At 44.4% G+C, this 21,671-nt stretch overlaps 1 protein-coding gene across 7 annotated transcripts in view; it reads right to left on the bottom strand.

Annotated features, from left to right (window-relative positions):
* The window catches only part of LOC145356347 (epsin-3-like), a 74,745-nt gene extending 54,294 nt beyond the window's left edge, over positions 1-20,451 (bottom strand). For 4 of the 7 annotated variants that reach the window (XM_080208986.1, XM_080208985.1, XM_080208984.1 and 1 more), the window contains exon 1: positions 18,568-18,823. In XM_080208986.1, coding sequence (XP_080065112.1) covers positions 18,568-18,607 — 40 coding nt within the window. In that variant the 5' untranslated portion in view covers positions 18,608-18,823. Of the gene's footprint in view, positions 1-13,443; positions 13,684-18,567; positions 18,824-20,236 lie in introns of those variants that run through there. The other 3 variants (XM_080208993.1, XM_080208988.1, XM_080208990.1) reach the window with 2 other exon arrangements.
* Positions 20,452-21,671: the final 1,220 nt, after the last annotated feature.

A 21,671-nucleotide genomic window follows, 5' to 3' on the forward strand; every position in this document is an offset into this window, starting at 1 on the left:
AAATTCCACTGCAGTGCTCATTAAACAAAGAGTGCAGCACGCTGCAGGCTGACCCTGAACCCTGGCTGATGTACTCTGGAACATTCCTTCCATGACCCATGAGCCCCAATTCCATCCAATGGTTGTCCAATATGCCTATCCTCATGATGCTCCACCTTCTCGCACTGATAGACCAGACTCGGTTACCCAATTGGATGATTTGGGACCATCAATCAATAGGCCTTTCTCCCCCCTCTCCTGTATTTTTATAACTTAAAAATCAGAAATGTTCAAATAAAACAGAAAAGATGTTTTTAAACCTCTCTTGATTGTTCTCCTCGGTTGCTTGCAAAGATATTCAGATGAAAATCAGGGCCAGGGTTTCCCACACTTTTCCTGCCACAGAACCCTTTTGACCTCTGAAGATTACTGACAGAATCCCTAACATTCTTAATATATTGAAGAGTTAAACCACAAAAAATAGGTACAAGCAAACAAAAACATATGTATAAACTTTTTTTTCTATGTCCTATATGTAAACATTTATTAGTTAAAAACTTCCCTTATTCAACAAATACTTCCAAATCAAAACTTCTTTTTGTCATTTTTAATGAAAGGAGAGCTTCCGATTTTGCTCACCAATTTATTTAATACTGGGAGTACTGAATTTGTATTTCAGACACACTGGCGCACACAATTTCACACTGAAACAAAGCACAAGCACATTGCACGCGCACACACACATTCATTTCTCACACTCACACACTCACACACACACACCTTGCGTGTGCATGCACATACACACACACCTCTTGGACATGCACACAACCATTCATTTCTCACACACAGCTCTCATACCTCTTACTTGGATGAGGGAAGTGGACATATTATTGCCAAGTTTGCAGATGACACAAAAACAGATCGGAAGTGGTAAGGGTGATACAAAGGGTCTATAAAGAGGTATAGACAGGTTAAGGTGAGTGGGCAAAAACCTGGCAGATGGAACATAATACATGAAAATGTGAAGTTTTGCACTTTGGTAAGAAGAATAAAGGTGCTGAACGTTATTTAAATGGGGAAAGACTGCAGAAAGCTGCAGCACAGAGGGATTTGGGGGTCCTCGTGCATAAATCACAAAAGCTAGCATGCAAGTTCAGCAGGTGATTGGGAAGGCAAATGGTATATTGGCCTTTACTTCAAAGGGAAAGGAGCATAAAAATAAGGAAGTTTTGCTAAAACTGTACAAGGCACTAGTTAGACCGCATCTGGAATACTGGGAAGTTTTAATGCCCTTATCTAAGGAAAGATATACTGACATTGGAGGCAGTCCAGAGAAGATTCACTCAGTTGATCCTGAGTATGGAGGGATTTTTATATGCGGAGAGGTTAAGTAAGTTGAGTATGTACTCACTGGAGTTTTGAAGAATGGACAAAATAAAGAACAAAGAAAATTACAGCACAGGAACAGGTCCTTTGGTCCTCCAAGCCTGCACCGACCATGCTGCCCACCTGAACTAAAACCCCCTACCCTTCCAGAGATCATATCCCTCCATTCCCATTCTATTCATGTATTTGTCAAAATGTTCCTTAAAAGTCAATATCATATCTACTTCCATTACCTCCCTCGGCAGTGAGTTCCAGGCACCCATCACCCTCTGGGTTAAAAAAAATTGTCTTGTACATCTCCTTTAAACCTTGCCCCTTGCACCTTAAACCTCTTCTCCCTAATAATTGACTCTTAAACCCTGGGAAAAAGCTTCTGACTATCCATTCTGTCCACATCCCTCATGAAAGGCGTCCTTATTGAGAGATATAGGATTCTCAGGGGGCTTGATAGGGTAAATGCCGAGAGGATGTTTGCTCTTAGCATCTAGGACCAGAGGGTATAATCTGAGTAAGTGGTTGCTCCTTTAAGACAGAGATGAGGAGGACTTTTTTCTCTCAGAGGATAGTGAATCTGTAGAATTCTTCACCGTAGAAAGCTGTACAGGCTGGGTCATTAAGAATATTCAAGGTTGAGATCGACAGATTTTTAATCAGGATGGGAATCAATGATGATGGGGAGAAGGCAGGGAGGTGGAGTTGATTATATAGGATCAGTCATGATCTCCTTGGATGACAGACTTGTAGGCTGATTGGCTCCTACATCTCATGGTCTCTCTCTCTCTCAGACACACATACTCAATTCATATCCCACCACCCTCCCCGCCATCCCACCACCCACTCCACAGATATTTCTATACTCCATATGCACGCACACTCATCTTTCTCCAGACACACACACACATATTTCCCTCCCCCACATACCCACACCTCTCTCTCAAAAACACATCTCTCTCAGGCTGACACATCTCTATCTCAATCAACATGCACAATTATCTCCCTCACACAACCTTGCATGCAGGCACTTGCCACTAACTCATACCTCACATGCACACTCATCTCTCTCTCAGACGTGCACACCTCTATTTCAAACACACAATCTTGCATGCACACTCACCCAATCTCTCTCCTGCTCTCGCACACTCACCCAATCTCTCTGTTCCTCTAAGTAATCTCCTTTCAGGCCCCCGTGGCCCCAGCCTGTCTCTGCGTCCCACAATCCTGGCTCCTCGCAGGGTCTCAAGGCCTTGGTCCTTGGACGTGCCCTATATTGCTCTCATGCTTGATCACTTTTGCTCTCAGCTTTGCCTGTGAATTTTAATCAACTTTGCCGATATTTCCAGCTCATCCAATCAGAGGCTAGCTTCTCACTGCTTTGACTACTGGTAGGCTGATTAGAGTGCCTATCAAAGTCAATGCAGTGTGAAACCACCTCTAATTGGATGAGCTGGAAGGACGGCTTTTTTTCCCCCACTTTAAAACTGCTGGACCCAGGATTCCACAGAGCACATTATCTTAAACCTGGATCTAGGCAATCCCGAGGGGATTGGTGGCCTGACTCAGAGGTGCTGTTTAACTGCAGCTACCTCGTCTGCAGACACTCAATTCTGCACATTTTAGAAAAAAGAGCACCTTGAGAAACGAAGGGCAAACAGACTGAATCAGGTCATTTGAATGTTGCATTCAGTAAATTACCAATTAAAATTCACCACCCTTTTGAAATATTAAACACAACATCAGGACTTTGCGTTACTTAATTGAATCACCTGCCTGTTTCACTGCCTCACTAAAACATCCATATCCATCTCACAGCCCAGTCACTAATGGGAGACTGACTACCTCTTGTAAGTAGGAAGAATGTACTTAGGAAGAATCATGTCACCGTGGGCTTCAGAGGTTTGTACCATGAAGTCTCAGAACCACATCCAAAATTTAAGCCCCTGTCTTCATTTTCCTCTGTAGTTTCATCCTTGCCTATCTCGACAATCTCCTCCAAATCTGGTCTCTTGGACGGCTCCAATTAATAAAAGCCGCAAACTGGTGGCCACATCCATAGTTTTCTAGGCCTCAAGTTCTGGAAGTCCCTCCCTAAATGTCTCTCTTCCTCACGTTCCCCCTTTAAGCCACTCTTAAACAATACCTCTTGGGCCAAGCTTCTGGTCACTGGTCCTAAAATCACTTTACATGGCTCAGTGTTTTCATAAATCCCTACAGTGCAGAAGGAGGCCATTCAATCTACCTAGTCTGCACCAACTCTCTGACAGAGTATCTTACCTAGACTTTCTTCCCATAACCTCACACATTTACCATGGGCAATCCAACTAGCCTGCAGATCTTTGGACTGCTGGAGTAAACCGATGTACCTGGAGGAAATGCACGCAAACGCAGGGAGAACGTGCAGACTCTGCAGTGTCACCCAAGGCTAGAATTGAACCTGGGTCTCTTGGAGCTGTGAGACAGCAATGCTAACCACTGTGCTGCCCAATGGTTCTGTGACATGTCTTGGACATTTTATCATGTTAAATGTGCTACATAAATGCAAGTTGTTATTATTCCCATGCATCTCAAGTGATGGATACTAACTGATTCTCTGAAAATTCACTTGCAGAACATAGGCTTTACTGACTAGCCCAGCATTTACTGCCCATCCTTAATTGCCCTTGAGAAAGTGTTAGTGAGCTGCCATGTCCCCTGAGATGGTTGGTACACCCACAGTGCTGTGAGGGTGGGTGTTCCAAGATTTTGACCCAGCAATATGTTTCCATGTTCTGATTTAGAATTCATCCATCAATAGATATTATCCCTTACAAACCTTCAATCTTGCAAACGTCAAACAGGATAAACCAGCTAACAATTTCTTTGACAGTATCTGCCAAACCTCTACTGCCTCAAAAGGCAAAGGTACATGGGAACACTACCACTTGCAGGTTTTTCTTCCAGTCATACACTGTCCTGACTTGGGAGCTGTATCCTGAACTCCCTCACTTACAGCACTGTGGGTGTACCTACACCACGTGGACCCACAGTGGTTCAAGAAGGCAGTTCACCAGCACCTTCAGAAGGGCACTTTGGATGAGCAATAAATGATGGTCTAACTAGTAAGGCTCACATCCATGAATGATAAACAAAAGGCAGGAGAATGGATGAGAAAATTAGAAAATCATAAAACAATCAGCCTCGACATAGTTCTGTGTTTGACATATTTATTAGCTATTTGAGGTAGTAACAAGCAGGATGGATACAGTGGATGTAATGTATTTGGATTTTCAAAAGGTAATATAATACTACATAAAAGATAAGAGGTTATGGTGTTGGGGGGTGATATATTAACATGGCTGGGGGATTGGCTAATTAAAAAGAAAAAGTGAGTTGCAAAAAAAAAGGATTATTTTCAGGTTGGCAATCTGTAATGATTGGAGTGTCACCAGGATCAGTGCAGGGGCATAATTTTCTGACTTTTTTTAATGACTTGGATGAAGAGATCGAATTGTAGCCAAATTTGCTGACAATACAGAGATAGGTAAGAACGTAAGTTGTGAGGAGGACATAAAGGGTCTGCAAAGAAACGCAGACATGTTAAACGAGGGGGCAAAAAGTTGACAAGTGGAGTATAATGCAGGAAAGTGTGAGATTATTCACTTTGGCAGAAAGAATTTGAAAAGTACAATATTATTTAAATGGAGAGAGTCTGCAGAATGCTGCAGTATAGAGGGATCTGATTGTCCTTGTACGTGAATCACAAAATGTTAATTATTTGATATGCCTAGAAGTTAAGAAGGTAAATAGAAATGTTGGCCTATATTGCAAAGTGGATGGAATATAAAAGTAGGGGAGTCTTGCTACAACAGTGCGCAGCATGGTGAGATCAGACCTAGGGTGCTGTGAATATAGCTTTACCCTCCTTACTTGAGGGACATACTTATATGGGAAGCAGTTCAGAGAAAGTTCAGTAGACTGATTCCTATTGATGAAGGATTTGTCTCATGTTAGCATGTTGAGCAGGTTGGGCCTATACTCATTGGAATTCAGATGAATGAGAGGTGATCTTATTGAAACGTGTAAAATCCGAGGGTACTGCACTGGTTGCTGCTGGAAGGATGGTTCCTCTCCTGGAGAGATCTAGAACAAGGGGGCACAGTTTTAAAAAAAGTCTCCCATTTAAGACTGAAATGAGGAGGAATTTCTTCTCTCAGGGAGTCATTAGTCTGTGGGATTCTCTTCCACAGAGAGCAGTGGAGGCTGCATCACTGAATATATTCAATATTGAGTTGGACAGATCCACATGGGAGTCATGGTTTATGGGAGAGAGGCGGGCTGGAAAGTGGAGGTAAGACCACAATCAGATCAGCTATGATATTATTAAGCAGTGTAAACAGACTCAATGGGGTGAATGGCCTATTGCTGCTCCTATTTCTTATGATCTTCTGAACAAAGATATCTGGGATATAAAAAAACCATGTTAACGGGGCTCAGGGGCCTTATGGCGTATGCATTATTAACTAAACTGAGACTACTCAGTCCTCTATTCAGAACTGAAGAGGGAATTGGTAGGTTGACATCTCAGCTGATAGAGCTTGCCCAGGGATTCTTGAAATGTTAACCTTATTCATGTGTGCTATGATTTGCTGCATTGCTCCACTATTCTCCGTGGTTGAGAGGTTTACACAGTGTCAGAACTGGTTTTTCCACCATTTAAAGTATTTTGAGCACGGATCTATGTATTAAGCTTCTCAATATGTAGAAATTAAAGGCAAACTAACCTCAGTAAGAAATTTGCCCAAGCCCAACCCTCTGTTGAACAGGTGCTGTCTGTACCTCAACCCAGAACGTAAACTCTCTGCCTGACAGACTTTCCCCAACACATAACCCCATTCCTACTGCTCCATCTAAACCTATAATACTTTTGCCACCTGATCCAAATGCATAGTGATCCTAAACTGCTCATTAATAATTTCCCATTAACTGTTTCTGCCACTCAAAAGCAGCAACTCCACTGTTCCAAACCCTTGGGTGCTGATGGACAGAGCGAACAAACATCAAAATTTTCCCTAGCACTCAGTACCAGTACAATGTCTGGGAGAAGAGGAACCACTGGAAAAAATGGGGAGGAAACGGAGGAGCATGGGGATGGAAGCGGGAGTTGGTGTGCAAGGAAGCAGGGGTTGGGGGGGAAATAAGGAGGATGGGTGATGAAATGGGGAAACATTCAGGAGATGGGGAAATTGAGAAGATGGGCTGAGGACAGGACGAGAGAGAGGAGAGAGGATGCGAAGAGAGGGGGAGTGATGGGGAGAATTGGGCAACAACTGTAGGATATGAATTGGGGGGATGGAGTATGATTGGGGGACGGTGGCACAATTGGGGGAGAACATAGAACACTACAGCACAAATAGGCCCTTCGGCCCACAAGTTGCGCCGATCACATCAATACCTACCAGGCCATAGAACTATCTGTAACTCCCAATCCCATTAAATCCCATGTACTCATCCAGAAGTCTTTTAAAAGACCCCAGCGAGTTCGCCTCTACCACCACCGATGGCAGCCGATTCCACTCACTCACCACCCTCTAAGTGAAAAACTTACCCCTAACATTTCCTCTGTACTTGCTTCCCAGGGAGGGGGCATGATGGGGGAGGGAGACAGAGGGGATCAGGGAAGAGTGATGAAGGGGTGTCAAATCTATTGGGAGGGTATTATCAGCAGAAATGTCTAATTTGTAACAATAATTTAAGGAAAGATCTGAAGATAACAAAAGTTCAGATACCACAGGAGGGTGAAAGCAGGAGATTTGTAAATATCAACTTGTATTTTGAAATACTGAATTACTGGAAAACTCAATCATCTCTTGCAGTTTTTCATCAGCCCTCTCCCATTTCTCCCTGTTTTTAATTCTTCCTGCCTTCACACACACTCCACTCTCCTCGTCATCTTTTCAGTGCCTACCTCTAATCCTCCCTCAATCTCCAATCATGGTGTTCCTCATATATGAGCTGGACAGTGAATGTCAGCAGCTATTTGACTGCAGAGTGTATTACACTTCATGATAAGTCTGTGATCTTTCAGCAGAAGTCTCCTGGGATGGGACTTCGGCCTGATTTAAACCCTGTTGAACACAGGAGGGAGCACCTTGTCTAGGTAGGCACCTCAGCCTTTGGGAGTCATGACTGCAATACAGAGCACAGTACTACACTCTGGATTACTGAATCCTCTACAAGTATATTTCTAATCTGTTCCTCCCATCTCCTGTACTGCCTCCACCTGCCACAGTCAGTAGTGTGACTATTCTCCACATGTATCCTCTGTCTTCTCACAGGTAGCAGATACATTGTATTTGGTGGACAGGACTAGTGTCTGCTGGACCTCCTCCTTTGCCTTGCGTATGGTTCCCCTAACCCGGTCAGTCTAACACACACAGTCCTCTGTCTCTCTGCACGATAACACTAAACTCTGGAGTAAACTTTTCTGATATTTCTCTCCTTCCCTTATGCCCCTAAATATACACTCAGGTGAGCTGGAATTTTGTAGGAAGGGGGATCCTGATGTTGCGATATTAGGGGGTCTTCTAAGTGTGTCTTCTAGCCTAACCTTTCTTTCTCCTTACTGGCTGCAGCCATGCTCACTGTCCTACAAAGGGTGAAAGGTTGGTGGCCCATCAGATTGGTATTCCCAGCAGGAGAGATGGATACTGCTTAATTGCTTTAAATGACTGTCCACCTCCCTGGTAAATTCCTCTAGAGTTGGGGACGCATCAGGAATTTGGGACAGCCTCATTGTCAGCAAACTCCCAGTGACTACAGCCTTGACACACACACTGCCAGAACTGTTATTTTCTATTCTACAGTGCATCACTTACTTTACGTCCGTATGACATTTATTTATTTACCTCTTTTTCTGACAGAATATCCAAAAATGTGTATTTATGATCTTGCACCACTCAGTTTAACATATTTATCCTATTGTGTCTATTTACTTGAAGTTAATGGCTGGAATTTTATCCTAGCCTCTTACATGCTATTTTAAATTTCCTATAATTAACTGGGAGCACCCGTGAGATGCTTCACTTTGGTAGGAGGAAGAAGGAGGGCACAGCCCATGAGAATCTAAATGGGGTAGAGTAGCGAATGGGAACTGGGAATATGGACACACAAATTAAACTTTCTGACGCAGGTTAATACAGCCATAAAACCTTGAAAAGAAGCACCAGGGTTTATTTCTAAAAGAATAGAATTGAAACATAAAAAAAGTTATGTTAATCTTGGATAGAACCTAGACTGGGTCACACTTGGAGGACTGTGAAAAGTTACTAAGGGGCCCCAGTTGTAACATTGTGTGAGTGAATGGGGTTTTGAGGAAGTGAAAATCTCACCCTTTACTCTCTATTAAGAAACTGGTGAAATGTCAAAATTTCACAGGGATGTAGGCTGCCTGGGAGGGTTATAGCCAGCCATTAGGAAAGATCAAATAGGCTGAAAAGAAAACTGACAAGGAGGACTGATGGAAATCATGATAATTTGGAGAAGTTCGATTTGGCGCAAGTGGAGAATTTAACTTTGCTTTTAAATTCCACTGATCCAGCAATTTCTTTTGTTTTTTAATGGCCTTCTTTTAAAATTCCAAACTTGTAAAATCCCCCAGGGAGTATTTTGTAATGAAATGTATATTAAAGATATCCGGTGTAATTGGAATTGTATTAAGGCAACTCAGAGTCACAGGCTGCATGGAGAAAGCATAAGCTGCGTTGCACTTACAGTAATTCAATATCTGCACTGTTATGGAATTTAGTTTTACAAATGTTTATGAATAAAGAATATTTTTGAAAAAATGTTTTGCTTTTTCTAGCCTTGGTGACGTACACTGCTACTCTTTGTGATTTGTGTCTCTGTACCTTAATCCCCAGCACCTCCCACTGCAACACACTCCAAAGACCCTCTGTTTCTCTCCCGCAGTGAAACTCTTACTTTCCAAAGAGTAAAGCGACACTTGATGGGGACTCAAAGGGAAAGGAAAGATTGGGGAAAGAAAGGAAGAGGGGGGCAGAATGGGAATAGAAAGGGAAAGGGAGGAGGCAGTGTGGAAACGGAGAGAGAAGGAGCAGAGTGAGAACGGAATGGAATAAAGGGGGAAAAGTGGAAATAGAGGGAAATGGGGCAGAGTGGGAACAGAAGGGAAATGGAGAACAGAGAGGGAGGGGGTAGAGTAGGAATGGTGGGCAGTTACCCCTGGGTACAGTACTGGTGGGTTATTGTATGACACTGGAGTACAGTACTAGCAGAGAGAGGTTAGTCATGATATACCACTGGATACAGTACTGGTGGGAAAAGGTCCGTCATTATAACACAGCGGTTAGCACTGCTACCTCACAGCGCCAGGGATCCGGGTTCGATTCCTGGCTTGGGTCACTGTCTGTGTGGAGTTTGTAAATTCACCCTGTGTCTGCATGGGTTTCTTCTGGATGCTCCAGTTTCCTCACACAGTCCAAAGATGTGTGGGTTAGGCGGATCGGCCATTCTAAATTGTCCCTTCGTGTCAGGGGAACTGGCTGAGGCAAATACATGGAGTTACAGGAATAGGGTCTGGGTGGGATGATGGTTGGTGCAGACTCAATGGGCCAAATAGCCTCCTTCTGCACTGTATGATTCTAAACACAGAGGTACAGTATTGTTGGGGATAGGTCTGTCACTGTACAACAGTGGGGTAGAGTACTGGTGGGACAGGTCTGTCACTATAACATGGGTACAGTATTACTGGGGACAGGCCTGTCACTTTGAAACAGTAGGGTACAGTGCTGGTCGAGACAGGTCTGTCACGTATAACACTGAGGTACTGGTGGGGAAAGGTCTGTGACTCTACAACTCTGAGGTATCGTACTGGTAGGAACAGGTCTGTCATTATATAACACAGGGTATAGTGACAGGAAATTTTCTGTATAACACTGATTGCAGTACTGGTGAGCGCAGGTCTGTTGCTGTATAACATTGGGGTACAGTATTGGGAGGGTAAGGGAGAACAGATCTGTCATCATAAAACACTGGAGTACCTACTTGGGGGAAAACAGTATGTCACTGTAAACCATTGGGGTATAGTACTGGTGGGGACAGGTCTGTCACTGTATAACATTAGGGTACAGTACTGGTGGGGACAGGTCTGTCACTGTATAACATTAGGGTACAGTACTGGTGGGGACAAGTCTGTCAGTGTATAACATTAGGGTACAGTACTGGTGGGGACAGGTCTGTCAGTGTATAACATTAGGGTACAGTACTGGTGGGGATAGGTCTTTCAGTGGATAACATTGGGGTACAGTATTGTTGAGGATAGCTGTAAGAAGTGTCACAATATCAGGTTAAATTCCAACAGGTTTTTTTGGTAGCACAAGCCACTAGCTTTTGGAATGTTGCCCCTTCATCAGCTGAGTGGGAGTTCGTTCACAAACAGGTCATATAAAGACACAAACTCACTTTATAAAATAATGGTTGGAATGCGAGTCTTTACAGGTAATCAAGTCTTAAAAGGTACAGGCAATGTGAGTGGAGAAAGGGTTAAGCACAGGTTAAAGAGATGTGAATTGTCCCCAGCCAGGACAGTTAGTGAGAATTTGCAAGTCCAGGCAAGTCATGGGGGGCAAGTAGTGGGCAAGTCAGTACTGGGAGACAGTACTGGTGGGTCAGGTCTGTCAGTATTTAACACTGGGAGATAGTACTAGTGGGTCAGGTCCGTCAGTATTTAACACTGGGAGACAGTACTGGTGGGTCAGGTCTGTCAGTATTTAACACTGGGAGACAGTACTGGTGGGTCAGGTCTGTCAGTATTTAACACTGGGAGACAGTACTGGTGGGTCAGGTCTGTCAGTATTTAACACTGGGAGACAGTACTGGTGGGTCAGGTCCGTCAGTATTTAACACTGGGAGACAGTACTGGTGGGTCAGGTCTGTCAGTATTTAACACTGGGAGACAGTACTGGTGGGTCAGGTCTGTCAGTATTTAACACTGGGAGACAGTACTGGTGGGTCAGGTCTGTCAGTATTTAACACTGGGAGACAGTACTGGTGGGTCAGGTCCGTCAGTATTTAACACTGGGAGACAGTACTGGTGGGTCAGGTCCGTCAGTATTTAACACTGGGAGACAGTACTGGTGGGTCAGGTCTGTCAGTATTTAACACTGGGAGACAGTACTGGTGGGTCAGGTCTGTCAGTATTTAACACTGGGAGACAGTACTGGTGGGTCAGGTCTGTCAGTATTTAACACTGGGAGACAGTACTGGTGGGTCAGGTCCGTCAGTATTTAACACTGGGAGACAGTACTGGTGGGTCAGGTCTGTCAGTATTTAACACTGGGAGACAGTACTGGTGGGTCAGGTCTGTCAGTATTTAACACTGGGAGACAGTACTGGTGGGTCAGGTCTGTCAGTATTTAACACTGGGAGACAGTACTGGTGGGTCAGGTCCGTCAGTATTTAACACTGGGAGACAGTACTGGTGGGTCAGGTCTGTCACTGTTTAACACTGGGATATGGCACTGGTGGGTCAGGTCTGTTACTCTGAATCACTGGGAGACAGTATTGGTGGACAGTTCTGTCACTGTTTAACACTGGGATACAGTCCTGGTGGATCAGGTCTATCAGTGTTTAACACTGAGATACAGTACTGGTGGGACAGATCTATCACTGTATAACACTGAGCACAGTAATGGTGGGTCAGATCTATGAGTGTTTAATACTGGGATACAGTACTGATGGGTCAGCTCTGTCAGTGTTTAACACTAAACACAGTACTGGTGGGTCAGATCTATCATGTTTAACACTGAGATGCAGAATTGGTGGTCCAGATCTATCAGTGTTTAACACAGGGAGACAGTACTAATGGGTCAGGTCTATCACTGCTTAACACTGGGGTGGGTGTGATCTGTCACTGTTTCACACTGGGAAATGGTATTGGTGGGTCTGGTCTGTCACTGTTTAACATTGAGATACAGTACTGGTGGGACAGGTCTGTCACTGTATAACAGTGGGATATGATATAGGTGGGTCAGGTCTGTCACTGTATGACACTAAGATATAATACTGGTGGGTCAGGTCTGTCACTGCTTAACACTGGGATACTGTAATGGTGGGTCAGGTCTGTCACTTTATAAAAGTGAGCACAGTACTGGTGGTTCAGGTCTATCACTGTTTAACCCTGAGCACAGTATTGATGGATCAGGTCTATCAGTGTTTAACACTGGGATGCAGTATTGGTGGTCCAGGTCAATCAGTGTGTAACACTGGGAGACAGTACTAGTGGGTCTGGCATATCACTGTTTAATATTGGTGGGACACATTTATCACTGCCATACAGTACTGGTGGGTCAAGTCTTCACTGTAAAGCACTGGGATATAGTGTGGTGTGTCAGGTCTGTCACTGTTTAACACTACGATACAGTACTGGTGAGTCAGGTCTATCACTGTTTAACACTGAGCACAGTACTGGTGGGTCAGGTCTGTCACTGTTTAACGGATACAGTACTGGTGGGCCAGATCTGTCAGTGTATAAAACTGGGCTGCAGTATTGGTGGGTCAGGTCGTCACCGTTTAACACTGCAATACCATAATGGTGGATTAGATCTGTCACTGTTTAACGCTGAGGAACAGTACTGGTGGGTCAAGCTTATCACTGTTTAACACTGGGTTATAGTTCTGGTAGGTCAGGTCTGTCCGTGTTTAACACTGGGAAATAGTATTGGTGGGTCAGGTCTGTCCGTGTTTAACACTGGGAGATAGTATTGGTGGGTCAGATGTGTCAGTGTTTAACACTGGGAGATAGTATTGGTGGGTCAGATATGTCAGTGTTTAACACTGGGAGATAGTATTGGTGGGTCAGATATGTCAGTGTTTAACACTGCATCTCCACTAATGTATAAAAAAAAACAAACTTCAATCTCAGTGTTGAAAAAGTCAATGGCAAAGATCAGTGAAATAAAGACTCAATTATTGTGGTCTTTCAGTATCTGTTAAAGAGCAAATGTTGGCTAAGATTTCCTTTATCATTGGCTAGTGAGAGGGAATCGTTTACATTCACATAGATTGGGTCTCAGTTTTTCTAACCTGAAAGATGACACTGACTGTGCAGAAATCCACCAGTAGATTATGTGCTGAGAGTCTTGATTGAGACCTGAGGTGAGGCCAGAGTGCTGCTATCTGAACCAAGGCTGGCTCTGTCAGCGCTGGGAACAGCCATGAAGGAGGAAGAATAGGGCTCTCACACACTTTGGATTGTCGATACAACAGTCCAAGTGTTCCCACTGTTGGAATCCAGGTTTGGGGTGGGGTTGAGGGTTGGAGTGCCTGCGGGGAAAGGGTAAATATGAATCCTGATTGTCCGCTGTAACCAACTGATCAGTGAACAGCTGAGAGTAATGCCAGGAATGTCCCCGCCCCCACAGCAATGGTGTTTCTCAGGCATAGCCATCTGATTTACAGTAAAAGTTAAATTGTACCACCTGGAAACTTCACCTAATACTAAAGCAAAACTGCATATGCTGGAATTCTGAAATAACCATAGGAAATACTCAACAAATCAGACAGTTTCTATGCAGAGAGGAAAGAGAGACAGACAGACAGAGTTAGTGTTGCAGATGTCAACTCTGTTAGCTTGAGAATCAGGAACACCGTTTAAGGAAAAAGTTGTTCTCGCTTTTAAGACTGAGATCAGGAAAACTGTTTTCTCTCAGAGGGTTCTCAGTCTGTGGAGTTCTCTTCTCCAAAGAGCATGGAGGCTGGGTCATTGAATTTACTGAAGACTGACTTAGACAGGTTTTGATAGACAAGGAGATGAGGGACAGCTAGAAAGTGCAGCTGAGACTACAACCAGATCAGATATGATTTTACTGGCAGAGCAGGCTTGAAGTGCCAAAATGGCCTACTACTGCTCCTAAGTCCGACATTCCTATGTTCCACTCTCAACAGATGCTGCCTGACCTGCTGAGTATTCTCAGCAATTTTTTATGTCCCTTACGTTGTACTGTGCTATTTAGGGCACGGTTATATACTGCAGTATAAGTTACATTCCACAGCGCAACAGGATGCTTAATGAATGATACAGCATACCAATCTTAATCTTAAAAGCTCCAATTTTCCCCCTCAGCATCCACAACCATCTGAGGGAGTGAATTCCAGATATCCACAGTGACAAAGTGCTTATTCCTGAGGTGACAGTCCAAAGGCAAACAGTACAGTACTCCAGCTAGTGTCTAAACAGAAAACTGAACACAGTACAGTACATCAGCTAGGATCCACTGGGAAACTGAACACAGTGCAGCACGGTGGGACAGTGGTTAGCGCTGCTGCCTCACAGCACTAGGGACCTGGGTTCAATACCAGCCTTGTGTGCGCAGAGTCTGCATATTCTCCTTGCATCTATGTGGGTTCAGTGGGTACTTCAGTTTCTTCCCACAATCTGAAAAGATGTGCTGGTTAGGTGCATTGGTCACGCTAAATTCTCCCTCAGCGTACCTGAACAGATGCTGGACTGTGGAACTAGGGGGTTTTTCATAGTAACTTCATTGCAGTGTTAATATAAGCCTACTTGTGAAGCTAATAAATAAACCTTAAAATTTACTCCAACTAGGATCTAACTGGAAAACCTAAGGCAGTACTCTACTTAAGCTAAGGTTTAACAAGAGCTGGGATCAAGTGAATTCCTGAAAGAGTATAGAGGGTGTCAGAATAGAGTTAAGACAGAAATCAAGAGGGCAAAAAGGGGACACAAAATTGTTTTGGCAGATAAAGCAAAAGAGAATCCAAAGAGCTTCTCCAAATACATAAAGGGCAAAAGAGTAACAAGGGAGAGAGTAGGGCCTGTTAAGGATCAATGAGGTCATCTATGTGTGGATCCACAAGAGATGGGTGAGATCCTAAATGAATATTTCTCATCAGTATTTACTGTTGAGAAAAGCATGGATGTTGGGGAACTTGGAGAAATAAAGTCATGTCTTGAGGAGCGTACATATTACAGAAAAAGAGGTGCTGGAAGTCTTAAAGCGCATCAAGGCAGTTAAATCCCCGGGACCTGATGAAGTGTATCCCACGACATTGTGGGAGGCTAGGGAGGAAATTACAGGTTCCCTAACCAAGATATTTGAATCATCAATAGTCACCAATAGGGTGAGGTGCATGAAGATTGGACAGTGGCAAATGTCATGCCTTTGTTTAAAAACAGCTGCAGAGAAAAGCCTTCGAACTACAGGCCAGTGAGCCTCACATCTGTGGTGGGGAAGCTGTTGGAAGTATTTTGAGAGACAGGACCTACAGGCATTTAGAGATGCAAGGACTGATTAGGGACAGTCAGCATGGCTCTGTGAGTGGAAAATCATGTCTCACAAATTTTATTAAGTTTTTTTGAAGGGGTAACCAAGAAGGTAGACAAAGGCAGTGCAGTTGATGTTCTTTACATGGACTTTAGCAAGGTATTTGACAAGGTACTGCATGGTACGTTGTTGCATAAGGTTAAATCTCACAGGATCCAGGTTGAGGTATCTAAATGGATACAAAATTGGCTTCTTGACATAAACCAGAGGGTGATTGTAGAGGGTTGTTTTTCAACCTCGCACTGTGACCAACAGTGTGCCTCAGGGATCACTGCTGGGTCTACTGTTATTTGCCATTTATTTTAATGATTTGGATGAGAATATAGGAGGCATGGTTAGTAAGTTTGCAGATGACACCAGAGTGGACAGTGAAGAAGGTTATCTTCGATTGCAATGGGATCTTGATCAATTGGGTCAATGGGCTGATGGAGCCCATTGACTCAATGGCAGATGGAGTTTAATTTAGATAAATGTGAGATGATGCATTTTGGTAGACTGAACCAGGACAGGACTTACTCAGTTAATGGTAGGGCATTGGAGAAGTTACAGAACAGAGATCTTGGGGGACATGTTCATAGCTTCTTGAAAGTGGAGTCACAAATGGACAGAGTGGTGAAAAAGTCATTCAGAACGCATGGTTTAATTGGTCAGAACATTGAATACAGGAATTGGATGTCTTGTTGAAGTTGTACAAGACATTGGTAAGGCCACACTTGGAATACCTTTACAGTTTTGGTCACCCTATTATAGAAAGGATATTATTAAACTAGAAAAAGATTTACTAGGGCGCTACCAGGAATTGGTGATTTGAGTTATAACGAGAGGCTGGATAGACTAGGACTTTTTCCTCTGGAGCGTAGAGGGCTGAGGGGTGATCTTATCGAGGTCTATAAAATAATGAGGGGCACTGATTAGCTAGATAGTCAATATCTTTTCCCAAAGGTAGGGGACTACCTAGAACTAGAGGGCATAGGTTTAAGGTGAGAGGGGAGAGACACAAAAGTGTCCAGAGGGACAATTTTTTCACAAAGAGAATGGTGAGCGTCTGGAACAAGCTACCAGAGGAATTAGTAGAGTCTGATATAATTTTGTCTTTTAAAAAGCATTTAGATAGTTACATAGGTAAGATGCGTATACAGGGATGTGGGCCAAATGTAGGCAATTGGGATTAGCTTAGGGGTGTAAAAAAAAAGGGCAGCATGGACAAGTTGGACCCAAGGGCCTGTTTCCATCCTGTAAACCTCTGACTCTATAACAGCTCTATACACAACTGGAACACCACTTCCTCCCCTTGTATTCCAGCTCCTGAGATGTATGGATCAATGTTTCAAAATTCTTCTGAATTGCTTTTTGTACTCACTGGCTCAAGCCTCTGCTTCTCCACTATCACCACTTAGAAAATATTCTGATTTGTCTTTCTTTGCCACTGTTTGGCCCACTCGCTTAATCTACTGATGCCCCTTTACAACTTTCTGCTCTGATCCACATTATTTACTACACCACCTAACTTAGTGCCATCAATAAACTTGGACATTCTTTGCTTTTTGGCATTTCGTTAATAAACATGACGAGAACCTGAGGCTCTAGTACAGATCTCTCTGGAGCATACCACTAATGGTTTCCTGTCAGAGTACCCATCAGTTATCCTCACTCATCTCCTAACAGATGTCAAAAGGCTTCCTTCAATTCCATTGGTTTTCACCAAGTTTCTCATTTGGAAGCTCAAGCACTTTCTCCCCAGCCTCAACAATTACCATTAACAGACACTGTCATATCCAGGTTGTTAAAATGACATGTTCAGAAAGGAAACCCATAAACCAGCCAGGGAGCAGTCCTAAATCAGATATTTAAGTAAACTAAACATTTTAGAGTAACAAGCTTGTCAGAGGAAATTGCTGTGTAGTAAAGGAGCATATATCTGGATTTTAACAACATGTGGGTGAGGTAGAGTGAGAGATCAATCTTCTAATGAACCTTTCAGAGTAATTCAGGTCTCAGCAATTGTAACCACTGCCTCAGTCAGAAGAAATACTACAAATCTAATCTGTCCAAGAAATATTCTTTTTCACCATCAAGCCTGAGGAGTGGACTTTGGAAAATTCCAGTTGTTCTCCCTAGAGCAGAGAAGGGGAGGGATAGGATGGAGAAGTTCAAAATCATAAATAGCTTTGAGAATGAATAAGGTGACACTACTTCCAATAGCTGAAGGAACATTAACTAGAGCCACACAGGTTTAAGGTGATTGACAAAGTGGAGGGGGGGAGGGAACCGGGCTGCAGAATGAGTATTTGTTTATAGCCTGAAAGAGTGGTGGAAGCAGATTCAATCCTAAATTTTGAAAGAAAATTGAATAAATATTGGTACTTGATGGAAACACATTGCAGGAGAACAGGGGAGTCAGATCAGCTGGAATGCTGTTACAAAGAGCTGACACGGAATGGACCAAATGGCCTCCTACTCTGCTGTATCATTCTCGGATTATTACACAGGTCAACTTTTCAGATTACCCCTCTCTCATCCCTTTCCATACCTCCATCCCACTCATTCCTTTACCTCCCCACACCACACCACACCACCCCACCCCCTCATCCTCGTTTCACTTCTCAATTTATCTGCCGCATCAAACGGGGGTTAATCCCAGCACTCTCACACAGTCACTCCAAAACTAGTTAAATAATAAGCACCCAGCCGTGCTGTTAACTCAACGGGCGAGTGAACTCATTCTCGACTCCTGCAAAAGGAGGCGGACTGAGCTGACCCCTCTCCTCTGCATCAAACACCAACAACACTTGTCCTGACCTTGTGCCGTCTGATAGGTTAAGCGGAGTCTTGCTGTGCCCGTCCGGTGCTGCCGGATACTCACCTGATCTACCGGCATTGGGGAGAGACTTGTACCGGCCCATGGGTCTCCTCCCTGGGGCTTGGGGCTGCCCTCACCCGGTACTCTACTCCCGTTCCGTGTCTCGCTGATTCATTCCCAAGTCTGTCTGGGTTTGTTGGGGGCTGGATATAGAGAGAGACGCATTACACACGGCTTTTTCTGATGCAGACGGTGCAGTCAGTCTCCTCCCACCTCCTGAAACTAACGCCGGCACTTTCGCTGCAAAGCTTTGCCGAGAGGTTGGACTGGGGGGGGGGGGCGGCGGGTAGCAAGGAGGCCACTTCAGTTCGAGGGGCTCAGGCCCGCCGCAGGTCCACAGGGAGCTTCCTGTGAACAAGCTTCAGTCCAATTCCAGCCTCTTTCAATCCCTCAGCAAGCCCTGAGCTGTGCTGGCACAGTAAGGATTCCCCTGGGTAACTGTGAGCATTAACATAATGAGCACATTTCATCACATCTCTCAGATGGAAAAGAAACCAGTTCAACCGGAATGGTTGATTCCAGTTGCCGACTGGGAATCGGGGTCAGTTGTCAACAGTTATCGTCAGTCAGTTTTACTAATGTGCTCCCCTAGAGCTGAGCAGAGTAACACAATCCCATTTCTGGAGCAATTCTCATGATATCAGGATGTCCCATCAGAAATAGGAGCTGGAGGAAGGAGGCCATTCAGTCCTTCAGGACTTATAGGCCATTCAATAAGATAATGGCTGATCTCCTCAACTTCCTACTGATCCCCCTTGATGCCCAAAAAACTACTGATTGCCCTCTTGAATAAACTCAATGACTGAACGTCCACAACTCTCTGGACAGAATCCCAACGATTCACAACTCTCTGAGTAAAGGCATTTTGAACATAGAACATTACAGCGCAATACAGTCCCTTCAGCCCTCGATGTTGCGCCAACCAATGGAACCAACCTAATGACCCTCTAACGTAGACTATTCCAATGTTATCCATATGCCTATCCAATGGCCATTTGAACGCCCTTAAAGTTGGCGAGTTCACTACTGCTGCAGGTCTCCTCATCTCAGTCTTAAATGGCTGACCCCTGATCCTGTGTCCATGACCCTCCCTCAGTTCTAGGCTCTCTAGCCAGGGGAAACTGCCTCTCAGACGTGAGAAGATGTTTAGTACAAGAGACTAGGATCCGATGGCACAGCCTCAGAGTAAAGAAACGACCCTTTAGAATCAAGATGAGGAGGAATTTCTTCAGCCAGAGAGTGGTAAATTTGTGGAATTCATTGCCACAGAAGGCTGTGGAGGCCAGGTCATTGAGTGTATTTAAGACAGAGATAGATAAGTTCTTGATTGGTAAGGGGATCAAAGGTTACAGGGAACAGGCAGGAGAATGGGGTTGAGAAACTTATCAGCCATGACTGAATGGCGGAGCAGACTCGATGGTCGAATGTCCTAATTCTGCTCCTGTATCTTACGGTCTTATATATTGTGTCAAACAGGGTACGGCAGCATGCTAGTAAGCTAGAGATCTGGATTAATGATTCAGAGACACAAGTTTAGACAGTTGAGGAACTTAAATTGTTAATTAAGTAAATCTGGAATAAAAAGCTAGTCTTAGTAATGGCCACTATGAAACTCTTGGATTATTCTAAACCCCATCTGGGTACCTATAGAGAATGCAAATGCTTTCCTTACCTTGTCTGATATATATGCATGAGTACAGATCCACAGCAATCTGGTTGACTCACAACTGCCCCTGAATTGGCTGAGTGAGATGCTCAGCTTTATGATTGAGCTGCAGAAAGGTATAAGAATTAGTGAGTCACTCACCTCCCAAATCCATGAATATCATTCCCAGAATACCATGTCTGAATTCCTCCAGGCTGGTCACTGCCCATGCCACAGTAATCGAAACAGTTCTTACCAAAGTCACAAGTGACATCCTGGAGGGGCAATCCTCCCAAAAATATTCTAAGTATTATAAAAATCTAAAAACGGATATGTTCCACACTGGTCTTTTGGGTGAGTTCAGCACTGCAATCTTCCGATGTTCAGTTTTTCTGACAGCTGGGAGATTTGTGCCACTGGGGGTGGTTGGGTGGGATTGAGGTGGTGGGGAGTGGGGGGTGCGGGGGTGGTGCACGGTCAGGCACCATTGTGCAGCGTGCCCTGATCTAACAGCAAACCAGGTGACCTCCTACCACTCTTCCCCCATGGACACTGGACCTCTCCCGCAACAGCATCGGTAGCATGTTTTCACCCATTATCAACATGGGTTGCTGGCATCAGGACCCTCCCAATGAGTCCCTTCACGGATTTCCTATGTGCTCCCTGCACACCCTCTCCACTTCATTGTCTCCTCAGAAGACAAACACAGGACACGGTGGACAGAGTACCCTTCATCGTCCAGTACTTCCCCGGAGCGGAGAAGCTACGACATCTTCTCCGGAGTCTTGAACATATCATTGATGAAGATGAATTTCTCGCCAGGGCCATCCCCACACTTCCACTTCTTGCCTTCAGACAACCATGCAACCTCAAACAGACCATTGTTCGCAGCAAACTACCCAGCCTTCAAGAGAACAGTGACCACAACACCACACAACCCTGCCACAGCAATCTCTGCAAGACATGCCGGATCATTGATATGGATGACATCATCACACGTGAGAATACCATCCACCAGGTACACAGTACATACTCTTGCAACTTGGCCAACGTTGTCTACCTGATACCTTGCAAGAAAGGATGTCCCGAAGCATGGTACATTGGGGAGACCATGCAGACGCTACGCCAACAGATGAATGAATATCGCTCGACAATCACCAGGCAAGACTGTTCCCTTCCTGTTGGCGAACACTTCAGTGGTCACGGGCATTTGGCCTCTGACTTCGGATAGGCATTCTCCAAGGCGGCCTTCACGCCTCACGACAACACGGAGTCGCTGAGCAGAGACTGATAGCCAAGTTCCGCACTCGTGAGGACGGTCTTAACAGGGGTCTTGGGTTCATGTCGCACTATCTGTAACCCCCGTGACTTGCCTGGGTTTGCAAAACCTCACTTACTGTACTGTCTGGAGACAATACACATCTCTTTAACCTGTGCTCGGTGCTCCTTCCACTTACATTGT

Source organism: Carcharhinus amblyrhynchos, chromosome 21 (assembly GCF_965287045.1).
Source record: "Carcharhinus amblyrhynchos chromosome 21, sCarAmb.v2.hapA, whole genome shotgun sequence".
Classification (NCBI taxonomy): domain Eukaryota; kingdom Metazoa; phylum Chordata; class Chondrichthyes; order Carcharhiniformes; family Carcharhinidae; genus Carcharhinus; species Carcharhinus amblyrhynchos.